We start from the raw sequence: 14,893 nt of genomic DNA, 5'->3' as shown, positions 1-14,893 counted from the left end.
AAGTTGGAGCTTCTCCTCCATGATTCTCATCCAAACTTAACTTCATCACCTTCTTCTGGTACTCCCTCCTCCTTCAACTCTCTTCGAATTAATTACTTGATTTAATAATTAACATGTGTCATAATTTTTTTTTAAAATGATTGTGCCTTTTATCATCATTTTAAGACCGGTTTGAATTCACTTTCTCAAACACCTTTTCTACTAAATTAAATAATTGTTCATGAGTATTTAAAAAGTGAATCTAAACAAATTCTTATCTATTCGTTTCATCGATCACTTAATCTACTTTCTATAACTGAGTCTTAAATTATTTACCAATAACTACCGATTATAGCTTGTAAATTATGCATGGTGAATTTAATATATATATCAACATTCTAATTGTTATTGTATTTTCACAATCTTCATAATTATCGTTTTTGTTAAATTTGTGTACTATTTATTGAATAATCAAGAGGAACACTTACAATACACTAAATTATTGAATAAATAGACAGAAGAAACCTAATGAAGGAAAGAATCATAAGAGATCGAAATTCTCAATCAATCTTTTAATTAACAACTCTCATTGTAAATTTGATTTCAATTAAAAATGCTCTGTCCTCTCTCCTCTCTCCAAATCCCATGCAAGCAGTTATTCCTCTTGCCGGAAGATACAGAGTCACTTGCAACAGCTACACAAAATGGCGGCTCCGCTAATCATTCTAACTTCAACTGAACTCACCCACTGTTTTAACTACAAGCTCAGCCTTTTTCTTGCTGTTAAAAGGTCGCTTTCATCTCCAGTCCCTACCACTGCTTTTCAACCTCCTTCCTTGGCTTTTTCCTACATTTTCCCAAACAATGGCCTACTTCAAATCACTTCCTAGATCTTGCAAAATTGAAAGAAAGGAATTTGTCCTTCATCTTGACAAATATTCGAAGCACACACTCATTATTGGTTAACCGAAACTGGAGCTCACAAGGCTTTCTCCATCGAAGTTTCCCCAAAAGACTTGGACTGGATAAGATGTACCCTGAAATCCTTGATTGCTACCCCAAGTACGAACCGATTCTTTCTTGAGACCCGTGACTCTGAACAATGTATCTGGATCAGGAAAACAAGAAATAGTAAAGGATGTACTGCAGAAATCTTTAGAGTTGATCAATAGAACAGAAAATCATGCATTCTAGTTCCGGAAGGACCTGAGAAAAGTGGCTGGGTCTCCTTTCTGTCCATGATTACACCAAAAGTAGAAGTCAAAGCAAAAACAAGACCAACTTTTTTGCCAAGGTCCAGTCCTGATGGTCGTCTTTCCCCTCCCATTGACTACCACAAGAGATCATACGCAAGAGCTGTCACTGAAGGAAGATCTTCTGCTACAAGTGACTCAAGTGACTCTTATTCAAGCGATTCAAGCCATTCATCAGGTAATAGTCTTTGTGACTCTCCCTCATATGATCTTCTTGAAAATGCAGTGGTGATAGTCAGACGATTTTTTCATGACGACTGGTACAAAATCCTTCAAAACCTGAGGAAACAAATAGAGGAATCCTTCACGTATAATGCTTTCCATGCTGAAAAAGCTTTAGTCCATTTTAGTTCAAGCATACCTGCAAATCTTCTCTGTCAAAACAAAGGATGGACCACGGTAGGAAAGTACTCGGTAAGATTCGAAAAATGGTGCTCTGTGCATCATGCCACTCCAAAACTCATTCCTAGCTATGGAGGATGGACTTCTTTCAGAGGAATCCCCCTGCACCTGTGGAATATGAAGACTTTTCAGCAAATTGGAAAAGCTTGCGGAGGTTTGATTAAAGTGGCTGAGGAAACAAGATCAGCAAAAAATCTGATAGAAGCAAAGATAAAGATCAGATACAACTACTCAGGCTTCTTACCAGCAAATGTAAGGATTTTTGATAGTGACGGAAACAAATTCTCCATTCAAGTAGTTACTCATCCAGAAGGCAAATGACTAATAGAAAGGAATGTAAGACTTCATGGCACCTTCAAGAGACAAGCTGCTGCTGCCTTTGATGAATTCAATCCTGACTCAGAACAGTTCTTTTTCGAAGGAATGGAGGCCATATCGCCGGATTTCTTTACCACCAGCTCCGACGGCCGTAAAAGCAGCACACCGGATCAGCCATCTGCATTAAAATCTGTAATCATTAGACCTGACAAAGTTGCCACGTCGCCGAGCTTCTTAAATGAAGAGGTAGTTAATGATAGTAATTTGCATGCAATGGCTAATAAATCCGGACTAGAGATATTACCTGGGATATCCAATGATGGCGTGTTGGATAAAGGAAAACAGAAGGTTGACATTCAGCTTCAACCAATTTCAGCATTAAATTTGGATAAATCTAAAAGGAAAGTCTCCTTCAACTCTCCCTGTAATAAAACCAACATCTTCAACCCGGATTCTGCTCCAGCTAATCATTCTCCATCATTAAGTTCTCCTGAAAAAAAACAGAAAGTAAGTAGAGAGAGAAGTATCAAGAAGAGATTGCCCTCCACTCAGCCGAACTCAAAAGCCAATCAGAAGAAAGAGGAATTAATTACTCAACCAATTCAAATTGTGGCACACAAAGGGGAAGCTTCTAAAAAAGGTCTTTTTCTCACTGTTGACCTGGGAGATCTGCCAACTTTGGATCCAAACAAATCATTTGAAGACCACCACAGCTCTGATAATGCAGAAGTTATTGATATAACAAACACTGAAGTGGTTCCTGAGACACCTGAAATGAAAATGCAAGTTAACGAGAATTCAAATTCTTCCTCTGAAGTCAACTACAGAAAACCAAAACATGCTCATAAAAGAAAATATTACTACAGGAAAAAAGAGGAAAAAGAGAAGGATTCGGACTCAGAGGCCTTCAAAAAACAACTTACTTCCTGGTTAAAGGAAAATGGTCTGAAACTATCTGCGGTCACTGACTCTTCAGGGGCAACTACTTCAACAAATGTTTTGATAAACCAATTGAATTCGGGGATAGCTTCAAAGGGGAAAGGGGTTTTGGGGACATCCATTGTAAAATGAAACTGCTTACTTGGAATGCAAGAGGTTTAGGCTCCCCTTCTAAAAGAGCCATAATAAAAAATACTATAATTTCATACTCCCCCGACTTTGTGATTCTGACTGAAACTAGGCTCAAGATCACAAACAAGAGAATCATTAAATCCCTTCGGCCCTCTAATAGCATTAACTGGATTGCTAAAAATGCTTTGGATAGTTCTGGTGGAATTTTAATCCTTTGGGATGCTCATATTCATTCTCTTTTAAGTCACGAGGAAGGGCTTTTTAGCCTATCAGCCAACTTCTTGTTCAACAACAATCTGTCCTGGTGGCTAACAGGTCTTTACGGTCCAGTTAAAAGGAGGGAAAGAGTTCTTTTTTGGACTGATCTTCATAATCTTCAACATCTTAATTCATTCCCATGGATTTTAGGAGGTGATCTTAATGTTACCAGATTGAGAGAGGAATCAACGTCAATTTCCAGCTCTACCCACAGCTCCAGAATGTTGAACAACTTCATCAACAATAACCTTCTGCTTGATCCCCCTCTCATAAACAATAGATTCACTTGGTCAAATCTACGGAATCCTCCTACTTTTTCTCGAATCGATAGATTCCTTTACAATTCTTCTTGGGAAAGCCTCTTCAGTCCCCACACAACTAGGACCCTCCCAAGATCTACTTCAGACCATTTTCCTCTGGTTTGTGAAGATTCCAACCCCAAGCTCAGGTGGGGTCCAGTCCCTTTCCGTTTAAACTCCATAGCCCTTACTGATCCAGATTTCAAAAGAAACATGGGAAGATGGTGGGAAAATTCGATCCAAGATGGTCACCCTGGATACTCCTTCATACAAAGGCTAAAGTCTTTAGCTAATTTTATCAAACCTTGGCAAAAGGAGAAGCTAAACTCTTTCGCCTTTGCTAAAGATAGTATTATTAGGGAAGTGGACTCTATTGACAAGAAGGAATTGGATACTCCTTTGTCTCAAGAAGAAAGTGATCGTCGTCTAGCTCTTAAAGCTGATCTCAGCGAGCTATCTCTCAAGGAGTCCCAATTCTGGTACCAAAGGGCCAAAAAGCTTTGGCTTAGAGAGGGAGATGAAAACTCCTCCTTCTTCCATAGAATTTGCACAGCAAGACAAAAGAGAAATTTTATTCAAGAAATCCAGGATGAAGAAGGTTTGATTCAAAATACAAACGACAGCATATCATCAGCTTTTATAAAATTCTTTTCAAGGATTTATAGAGGTCCCACAAAAAGTGATCCTTTTTTTATAGACAATCTAGATTGGAATCCGATTGAGCATTCTGAGGGGTTAAACCTTTGTGCCCCTTTTTTGGAAGATGAGATTAAAGGGGTCATAAACTCTTTAGATGGAAAGAAGACCCCTGGTCCAGATGGTTTCCCTATCTCCTTCTTCAAATCCTATTGGTATCTTCTAAAAGAAGATATCATGGACATTTTCAAGGACTTTTATGACAAAGGTGTTATCAACAAGAATATGAACAACACCTACATCGCTTTGATCCCAAAAAAGAAGGATTATTCTAATCCTAAAGACTTTAGACCAATCAGCCTAACAACGTCCATTTATAAGATCATTGCTAAAACCCTTTCAAACAGGTTAAAGACCTCCCTTCCTGATACCATCTCAGGAAACCAGCTAGCTTTTGTCAAGAATCGCCAAATTACTGATGCTATCCTAATGGCAAATGAAGCTGTGGATTTCTGGAAGGTGAAGAAGATTAAGGGTTTTATTTTGAAGCTTGACATTGAGAAGGCTTTTGACAATTTAAATTGGGATTTCATCGATTTTGTCCTGGAGAAAAAGAATTTTCCTATCCTTTGGAGAAAATGGATAAGAGGATGCATAAGCAATGTCACTTACTCAATTATTGTCAATGGAAGACCCCAAGGTCGTATTAAAGCCAACAGAGGTCTTAGACAAGGTGATCCCCTTTCCCCTTTTCTGTTTGTTATTGCTATGGATTACCTTAGTCGTCTTTTATCTCATCTGGAAATTTCTGGCGCAATTAAAGGGGTCTCGCTCAGTAGCAATTGTAACATCTCCCATATCCTCTTTGCTGATGACATTCTTCTTTTCATAGAAGATAATGATTTTTTCCTGAATAACCTTCGAATGGCCTTATCTCTGTTTGAAAGAGCTTCGGGCCTCAAAATAAACTTATTGAAATCAGCTCTGGTGCCAATGAATGTGTCTGAGACCAGAGCTAAGGAATGTGCTTCGTTTTGGGGTATTTCCTGCCATTCTCTCCCCCTCTCCTACTTGGGAGTTCCTCTCGGTGGCAACCCAAAGTCCAGACTTTTTTGGAGCAATGTTGAAGAGAAGATCCAAAAAAAGCTCAATAATTGGAAATATGCTCAGATATCAAAAGGAGGAAGACTCACTTTAATAAAGTCTACCCTTAGCAGCCTTCCTATTTATCAACTATCTGTTTTCCAAGCCCCTTCCTTGACGTGCAAAAACATTGAAAAATTCTGGAGAAATTTCCTTTGGAAAGGTAATAACAGTTCAGAAGGGTCTCACTTAATCAACTGGACTAAAGTCACGAAATCTAAAGCGGAGGGTGGTCTGGGTATCTCAAGGCTTCATGTGACTAATAAAGCCCTCTTAACTAAGTGGCTCTGGCGTTACCTCTCGGAACCTAAAGCTCTATGGAGGAGACTGATTCAATGCAAATATAAAGGCAAATACCCAGGAGATATTCCATCAAACATCTCTTCAAGCACTTCTAAAGCCCCATGGAGATCTATCATTGACAATATTGATTGGTTCAGAAGTAACCAAAGTTGGGATCTTAATAATGGAGATCAAATCTCCTTCTGGTACTCTAATTGGTCTCTAGAAGGTCGTCTCTTAACTGCTTATCCGAGACTTTTTGCTCTTTCGCTTGACAAAGAAATCACAGTTAAAGATGCGTGGAACACACTCGATAGCCAATGGACCATAAGATTCAGAAGAGAGCTGAACGATAGAGAAAGAAGCAAATGGGCAAAAATTTTAGAGATCCTTCCTAATCCGAGATATAATAGTGGATCAAGCAAGCCTACCTGGATCCCAGACAGCAAAAACTCCTTTTCCATTGCATCTGCAAAAGTCTTGATCTCTCGGCAGCTGGATCAATCTTCAGGGGACCCTTGATCAAAACTTCTTGAGATTATATGGAAGTCCACCATTCCAATGAAAATCAAATTTTTCATGTGGTGCCTGATACAAAGAAGAATAAATACGATGGAGGTTGTTCAACAAAGAATGCCCAATATTTGCCTTCAACCCAGCTGGTGTGTTCTCTGTAAGAAGGATAGTGAATCAGGAACCCACCTCTTTCTCCATTTCGAAGCTGTGAAACCATTATGGTCCTTTCTCCAGAATGCTTTCAGCTTGGCTCTCAGCACCGACGATCTGGAGGATGTGTTCTCCTTTTTCCGGTCCCCAAATTGCTTCAGCCCGAAACGCAAGGTCGTGTTTTGTGGAATCATAGCCTTATTTTGGGAAATTTGGTGTGAAAGAAATCGTAGAATTTTTGGTCCCCCTAGCTCTCATAAAACAACTGCCAATATGTGGGAGGAATGTAAAATCCTTATAGGCAATTGGTGCAGTAGGGACTCTCACTTTAAAAATTATTCGGCTGCTACAATTGCTTTAAATCTTAGCAACTTCTGTAATTAACTCTTGGGCTTTTCTCTAGCCCTTCATTAATAAATTTGTGTGTCTAGAGGTCTTAGGTTCATCCCTAAGTCCTTTCTAGCGGTTTCCTTTCAAAAAAAAAGAAGGAAAGAATCATAAATATTGGAAAACATATAAAAGGAAAAAATACCAATTTATTTTTAAATGAATCAAATTGGTATAATGGTAAATCTTATATTTTATATTTAATTCTGAAAAATATATATGAAGTAAAGAAAAATGTAATCTAATGGAAAAATATAAATGTTTTTTTCTGCAGCTTTGGAACTGATTACGAAAGGAGGAGTCAAAGCGGTAATTATTATTGGATCATCGAGAAAGCAAGATTTGATTGTCAATATCTCCGACCATGAAATTCCTATAATTTCCATCTCAAATAATCCCCAATTATTAGTAAACCCTCTCAAAATCCCTTCTTTGATTCAAATATCAAACACTAATCCCAACCATCATCACATCCAATGCATTTCTTCAATTTTGACCCATCTTCACTTCCACCAAAAAGTCTCAGTCTTTTATGAATTAAACTCTTCGACCGACGTCTCACCCCATCGTCTCTTCCATTCGTTTCAATCGGTCAATATAGAGATCGATCACCTTCTGGCCTTACCTCCCTCCTCCAATATCATTCAAGCAGAAATATTAATTGAAAAGGAATTGAAAAGGCTTTTGAACAGCCAAAGCAATAGGGTTTTTATAATTACACAACTTTCTCTACAGTTGGTTGATCTTCTTCTTACAAAAGCAAAGAAAATGAACATGGTTGGAAATGGGTATACTTGGATTATCTCACATGAAGTTTTTGACCTCATTTCCTCTTTAGATTCTTCTTCTTCTTCTTCTCTTTTGAACAAAATGGAAGGGGTTATTGGGTTACAAACATATTTCAATGACACCAAAAAGTCCTTCAAAAGCTTTGAAACAAAATTTAAGAAGTTTTACAAATTAGAATATCCACAAGAAGAAGAGCCAACAAAAGTAAGTATTTTTGCCATTCAAGCTTATGATGCAGCTCATGCAATCACTAGAGCCATGGAAAATTTAAGGTCAAGTGATCATGAACTAATGGAGAAAATTTTGAAAATCAATTTTAAAGGGGTGAGTGGAATAATGGTGAGATTTTCCAAGAATCATAATAATAATAATGAGATGTTAATATCTTCTCAATCATCGCCAAGTTTCAAAATCATTAAAGTGGTGGATCACACCTATAAAGAAGTGGCTTTTTGGACACCCAAATTAGGTTTTGTTGAGAAGTATGTGAGGGTTAGTAAAAATTATTATAAGAGAAGTTTGTCAGAAATGAGGGTTTCCAAATCAGAAAAAAGTAGTAACGGAGAAAGAAAGCTGACATTTGTTGTTCCAAGGCAAGGAGCTTGTCAAGAATTTGTAAATGTGAGCTACTATTCCAATGGCACAGTACAAAATATCACTGGATTTTCTGTTGATGTGTTTAGGGCTGTTATGAATAATATTAAAGACATATCGTCCTACGAATTGCATCCATTTCATCATCAATCATATGACCGCATGATTGATGCAGTCTCCAATAAGGTAACACAATTCTTGTCACTTCTCTAATTACTCATGTTTGCTCCTTACTTTATTTATAGTTTCTAAAAAAGTATGAATGTATTTTAATTAATGTGTTGTTGGTGTTAGAAATTCGATGGAGCAGTGGGGGACATTACAATATTGGCAAGAAGATTTAAAAGTGTTGATTTCACAGTGGCATATTTAAAGACGGACATTGTGATGGTTGTAACCGAAAAGCAAGAGAAGTGGAAAAGACTTTGGGCTTTCATGGACGCTTTTCAATATCCAGTTTGGATCATCTTACCCACAATGCATATTTTCATCTCCTTCGTTATTTGGCTAACTGAATTTCCAAATAACCAGGACTTGAGGAGTTTTGGAAACATGTTATGGTTTTCTGTTTCAGTCATCTTTCACGTCCACAGTAATTTAAATTCTACTCGAAAAATATATATTCCATTGCAGCACAATAGTTTTTAATTTACTCTCTCTTTATCAATTATAATAATCCAACAAAAACTGTGTTTTGAATTATGAAAAAATAAAATGCAGGAGAGCAAGTGAGGAGTGGGTTGACTCGCCTAATGTTGGGACCATGGCTGTTCACGATGCTTGTCGTCACAACGAGTTTCTCGGCGAGTTTAACATCATTGATGACAAACTCGTGGTCTCAACCATCGGTGCCCGATGTCGAAACGCTAAAGCAGACGATGCCAAACGCCACGGTTGGGTGCAACGCGGAATCATTCATATACGATTACCTCACCACTACCTTAGAATTTGACAAGTCAAGAGTTAAGACGATGAAATCAATAGACGATTATCCAGAGGCATTAAAGAATGGTAGCATTAGTGCTGCATTCTTTATAAGCCCACATGCAAACATTTTCTTGGCAAAAAATCGCAAAGGCTACACCAAAGCTGTTTCATCTTTCAAGCTCGGTGGGATGGGGTTTGCTTTTCCTAAGGGATCAGAGCTTGCAATGAAGGTTTCTAGATCCATTGCGGAATTAACTCTTGCAAATAATATATCAACAATGGAAAAAAACTTGCTGGACTCTTTTACATGCTCTTCATGCAAGATAGAGAATGGGCTGGGCTTAGGGCCTGAGCCTTTCTTGGGCTTATTCGCAATTTGTGGATCTATTGCTTTCTTGGCCTTGATGTATATGGGCCTACAACTATTGGTTTCACACAAGAAAGATTTAAATTTAGAAAAGTGAACCTTAGAAACAACATTTCACAAATGTATTCAACGTTGACTATATTCTAAAATTAGATTTCTACATAATTTTGTTGCGACACTTTTAAGCTTTTGGTACATCTTTCTCTCATATTTAATTTTCTTATAGTTTTTTCATTAAAATATCAAAAACATTCAAACTGAATTTATTATTACCTTTTTACAATTTTTGTGTTAATAAACATTAATAACACTATATATTTTCATTAAATTTGTTTTCATTTAATTATTATTATTTATTTATTAACTAATATGGTATATATGATTGAAACTAAAATATTAAAAAAAAAGGTAGATTTTATTTCTAATCATTCAAGATTTATCCAATTTTTTTAATAGTTTATATTGACTTAGAATTCAGATTCTTCCATTTTGGTGGATTGTAATTAACTTAGAATCATGGTTACAAATCTTTATTTTCATAATTTTTACGTGTGTATGTATATATATATATATAGATTTTGTTGAAAATTGTGCATATTATCTCTTGATTATTTTACAAGTTTTCAAAAAGAAATTTTAGTTCTCAAAAGTTAGCTTTATTTATTTAAAATAGTGGTAAAAAGTTAGATAACAAAAACAAGAAATTTAGAGAGATAGAAGAATTGTTTTATAAACTTAATTTTAAAACACTAACAACAAAAAAACCAAAATTAGATGGTTACAAAATAAGTCTTCATTTAGTTTATCATTTTTTATTTTTGAAATCTATACTCATAGTACTATATACAACTATGTCGTTTTTTTTTTTGTTATCTATTTTTTTCGTTATGTTCCGAATATAGTTTTCAAAAGTTTTTGTTTTTTTTTTTGAATTTAACTTAGAATTGAGTGTTTAGTTTAACTTTTCAAGTATTTATCTTGAAAAAGATTAAATTATTTAACAATTACTCGAAATAGTTTTAGAAACACTCTCGAAAAGTTATTTTAAAATATATATTTTTCCTATCGATCAATCCATAAAAATCCCTAAAATTATATAATGATGAAATTCATAAGAGAAGAAGTATAAATTTTGAAAATTAGAAAAATATATATTACCAAACAAGGGCTATATTGATTCAAACTAAAAAATACAAATGAATATTGTGTTTTCCTATGTGTACACATTGTAAAATTCTTCTAAATTAAATGTTTGCTACTCCACGTAATTGAAGTCAAAGTTGCAATTAGTCCAAGTCAAGTCAGAGTGGGTATTTCATGGAATGTGCATTCTCTAGTGTGCTGTATGAAAACATTAAATTCATTAAATAAGGTTTAAAAATAACTTTCAATTTAAGGTGTGTTACTTTAAATTTGACTTGGTATTGTTTAGAAAGGTGTACATCACTTATCTTGTCAATGTAGTAAATTTTTTTTATACAAAATGTTTTAATTACTTGTTTGATGTGAAATTATGAGAAGGGAATGCATGGATGCATTTAAGTATTATTCAAATTATTTATTATTTAGTCAAGAAAGTTTGACAACTACAGGTAACATTGATTTTCTTCTAGAGCTTCTGCAATGAGAAAGTGCAAAGAAAGTTCATAGAAATTCACAATTTGAGGTGATGAAAATTTTCCACGCGACAAAATTTATAGACATAGAATTATATCATCTCCAAACTAGGTTAGAACGACGACACATATATCAATTAAATTATGTTTGGAAGTGATACTTACTTGTTGTGTTTGGTTGGGGCCGTTCTGGTTTTGGTGTTGGTCGGATCATGCTCGGAGTCTGCTAATACTAATGAAACAGGCAACTTGAGATCATGTTCCGGCGAAAACCTAAAAGGAGTGGTGAAAATGGGAGTTATTGTTGATAATAGCTCAAGGCTGGGGAGGGAGCAGCTTGTGGCTATTCAAATGGCTTTTCAACAACAACATGATCATCTTCATTTTTCTAACTCATGCCAGAAGTTTGAGCTCCTCCTCCGGAACTCACCCGACAACTCCGCTCAGGCAACCGCTACTGGTATTTTTTTTTTCCTTCTTCCCTTAGCCGATTAGCTGGTTTGTTGAAAATGCCATTTTTAATTTTGTATGTGTTTCTTCTTTAACAACAGCTTTAAATCTAATCACGCACAAACAAGTGAAAGCCATATTGGGAACATTAACAAGGGAGGAAGTATCTTCAATCTATGAGATCCACAAACCCTCCAAAAATCTCCCAATCATATCCTTATCTTCATCTTCCTTATTACTGCCAAATCCAAAATCAAATCGTCAGCTTTCATCATTTCTTCAAATGGCTGATGATATCACCCACCAAATCCATTGCATTGCAGCCATTGTTGGTGAATTCCGATGGCGAAGAGTCACCGCACTTTATGAGAAAAAAAATGAAGACTTTACCACCAATAGTATAGCCTGTTAAGAAAGTGCTTTAGGATTGAAACATGCTCATGTGTGTTTATCTTTGTTAAGTTAATTTAGGCCAATTTTGTTCCTATTTCTTAGGAATTAGTCATTCATGATTTGTAATCATGGAGAAAGTCTAGGGTCATGTTGATTAGTGGAGAAAGTTTAGGGTCATGATGTTAGTGGAGAAAGTTTAGGGTCATGATGTTAGTGGGTAGTTATTTTTAAGACTTTAAATACTGTATTTTTCTTTGAATGTAATTGAAATGAATTTGTCTTCAATTTGCCATTTCAATATTTATTTTTACTCTAGAAAATAACATAGCCATTTTAAAACTCCTATCCGATTCACTTCGAGATGTCAATTCAGAGATTGAAAATCATATTGGTTTCTCTTTATCTGATTCTAAATTACTCATGGAAGAGAAGCTCATGAACCTTAGTAGTAAAAGCAATAGAGTTTTCATATTGGTGCAATCTTCAATGGAATTGGGTATCATTCTCTTCAAAAAAGCAAAAGAATTAAACATGATGGCAGATGGGTATGTGTGGATTGTTGGGGATCAGATTGCCAATCTTATGGACTCTTTAGATTCCTCTATTTTCCATAACTTACAAGGCATAATTGGGTGTAGGATTCACTATGAAGAAACAAAAACGCGTTTCAAAAAATTCAAAACGAAATTCCGGAGGAATTATATATCTGAATTCCCAGATGAAGAAGGAGAAGCTAACCCAAGTATCTTCGCACTTCGAGCATACGACGCATATAAGGCAGCCATTATCATGGCCTCCACCAACAAGAACTACAATAGCATGGAGGGCTATTTGAAATTTGAAGGAGTGAATGGAGAGGTTAGCTTTAAAAGTTATGATGGCATATTATCAAAATTACCAATGTTTGAGATCATTAACGTGGTAGGAAGAAGTTATAAAGAGATCGGAAATTGGTCCCCGGAAATTGGATTTTCTGAAAAAGTATCACAAAAAAGAAACACAAATAATAATAATAATAATAATAATAGCGACGTTAGTAGCATGGAAAATTTATGGAGTAGTACATTGTTGTGGCCAGGTGAGAGTAGAAGGGTACCCAGGGGATGGGATTTTAGGGAGGGAAATAAATTAGTATTGAAATTAGGGGTTCCAACCACGGCTACTTTTCATGATCTACTACATGTGAAGTATAATAATCAAACAGCTGATGGATCAGATGGGCCTCATTTCTCTGGATATTCCATTACTGTGTTTAAAGCAGTTGTGGATAATTTGCCTTACGAGTTGCCTTACGAGTTGGTTCCTTATAATGGAAGTTATGATAGTTTGTTGATAAAAGTGGGGAAGAAGGAGTTTGATGGGGCCATAGGAGACTTTGGAATAGTTGCATATCGATTTAAGTACGTGGAATTTTCTGAGCCATATTTGGAAAATGCAGCTGTGATGATAGTGAAAGAGAAGTCAATGGAGTGGACTAAATTATGGCTTTTCATGAGAGCTTTCACTCCAGAAATGTGGCTCATTATGTTATCCACGCATTTGTTTGTTAGCTTTGTTATTTGGTTGATTGAGCGTGAACATAATGATGCATTGAAGGGATTTGGAAACATGCTATGGTTCTCTGTGTCTGTCCTCTTCTATGCTCATAGTAAGTATTTATCTTTTCTTTCTTTCTCTTTTCTTTTGCATACAGCCATGCACTAAATAAATAAATAAATAAATAATATCTGTTTTAATATGGAATGAAATTTTTTAGATTGGATTTTGGAACAGGGGAACCAATAAAGGAGGGGTTGGCTCGATTGGTGTTGGGGCCATGGCTATTCGGCATACTCATAGTAACAGCAAGTTTCACAGCCAGCCTATCCTCCATGATGACAATCACCATGTCCAAACCATGGGTTTATGACATTGAAACCCTTAAACTTAAGAATGCGACAGTGGGATGCACTACTAACTCTATATTGATTCCATTCTTATCACAAGCTTCTATTCCTCCACAGAATGTCAAACAAATACCTTCGTTGGATTTGTTCCCAAAGGCATTGGAAAATGGAGACATTCAAGCTGCCCTTTTCACAGCTCCACATGCAAGAATTTTCCTTGCTAAATACTGCAAAGGTCTCACCAAACTCACCCTCTTCAAGCTCCTCGGCATGGGTTTTGTAAGTTAAAATAATAATTTAACTACCTTCCTTATTTATTTTAATAAAGCAGGACAGATATAATATATATATATATATATATATATATATATATATATATATATATATATATATATATATATATATATATATATATATGATTTTCATAATCTTAGGCTTTTCCAAAAGGATCTCCCCTGACTTTGGACATATCGTTGTCAATGGGCGAGCTGATGGAAAGAAAAGAAATGCCGGATTTCGAGGCCACATTGCTATCTACGTATAACTGCTCAAATAATAATATCGATGGGTTGGGGTTAGGGCCTGGACCTTTTGCTGGGTTGTTTCTCATTGCAGGTGTTGTTGCTTTCATCGCAGTATTATTCACAGCGACTCGTCTCATATTGCTCAAATATGAATACCCCACTTCTCCATTAAAAACTTCCTTCCCTTCCCCCAATTAATTTGCTTTCAAAACATTGTTGGGTGTCTAATTTGGATTTCAAATAGCAAAGTATTGGACTTACAATGGCGTATCGAAAGACGTCATTGTGATGGTTGTAACCCAATAGTAAGAGAAGTGGACAAAACTTTAGGCTTTCTTGACGGAGGGTTTGGATCACAAACAATCCCTCCTAATGTCTAGTCAATATATAAAACAGTAACATGTATAGATATTATCATGACTTACTGTATAGTACTCGTAATAACTAATTTAGTGGGGTCAAATATCCAAGTTGACCATAATCAAATATTCATGAGGGACATTTGATGTGTATTTTCAATTGAATTTCTTGTATGTTCATATATCTATATTTCCCTCCCTATAACTAGGGGGGAATCTCTCTTCCACCTACTTTCCCTTTTCAGCTTTCACTAAGTAATCTATGAATATCAATAAACATTCAACTTATTTTTA

The 14,893-nt window shown here is 35.8% G+C and overlaps 2 protein-coding genes across 2 annotated transcripts; both read left to right on the top strand.

The window, feature by feature from the left end:
- The first annotated feature begins 3,019 nt into the window (after nt 1-3,019).
- LOC103487885 (glutamate receptor 2.6-like) lies at nt 3,020-9,468 on the top strand. Its single transcript, XM_051082915.1, has 4 exons — nt 3,020-4,949; nt 6,969-8,263; nt 8,372-8,669; nt 8,798-9,468. Exons 1-4 carry the CDS (start codon nt 3,020-3,022, stop codon nt 9,466-9,468), a joined length of 4,194 nt encoding a protein of 1,397 aa, XP_050938872.1.
- Nucleotides 9,469-11,026: 1,558 nt separating this feature from the next.
- LOC103488540 (glutamate receptor 3.2-like) lies at nt 11,027-14,893 on the top strand. The gene is made up of 4 exons (XM_017044464.2): nt 11,027-11,447; nt 11,539-13,478; nt 13,604-13,995; nt 14,151-14,893. Exons 2-4 carry the CDS (start codon nt 12,251-12,253, stop codon nt 14,436-14,438), a joined length of 1,908 nt encoding a protein of 635 aa, XP_016899953.1. The 5' UTR covers nt 11,027-11,447; nt 11,539-12,250; the 3' UTR covers nt 14,439-14,893.

The sequence above is a fragment of the Cucumis melo genome, chromosome 3, assembly GCF_025177605.1.
Source record: "Cucumis melo cultivar AY chromosome 3, USDA_Cmelo_AY_1.0, whole genome shotgun sequence".
NCBI classification, from domain to species: domain Eukaryota; kingdom Viridiplantae; phylum Streptophyta; class Magnoliopsida; order Cucurbitales; family Cucurbitaceae; genus Cucumis; species Cucumis melo.
This window is presented reverse-complemented; position numbering and strand designations above follow the sequence as displayed.

What these genes read in the sequence shown, in the direction of transcription:
- LOC103487885 (XM_051082915.1), top strand. Translation starts at nt 3,020, where the DNA reads ATGAAACTGCTTACTTGGAATGCAAGAGGTTTAGGCTCCCCTTCTAAA. An exon ending in CAACAGAGGTCTTAGACAAG is followed by an intron (nt 4,950 to 6,968) that starts GTGATCCCCTTT and finishes TTTTTTCTGCAG; the next exon opens with CTTTGGAACTGATTACGAAA. An exon ending in TTGATGCAGTCTCCAATAAG is followed by an intron (nt 8,264 to 8,371) that starts GTAACACAATTC and finishes TGTTGGTGTTAG; the next exon opens with AAATTCGATGGAGCAGTGGG.
- LOC103488540 (XM_017044464.2), top strand. Translation starts at nt 12,251, where the DNA reads ATGGAAGAGAAGCTCATGAACCTTAGTAGTAAAAGCAATAGAGTTTTC. An exon ending in TGTCCTCTTCTATGCTCATA is followed by an intron (nt 13,479 to 13,603) that starts GTAAGTATTTAT and finishes ATTTTGGAACAG; the next exon opens with GGGAACCAATAAAGGAGGGG. An exon ending in AGCTCCTCGGCATGGGTTTT is followed by an intron (nt 13,996 to 14,150) that starts GTAAGTTAAAAT and finishes TCATAATCTTAG; the next exon opens with GCTTTTCCAAAAGGATCTCC.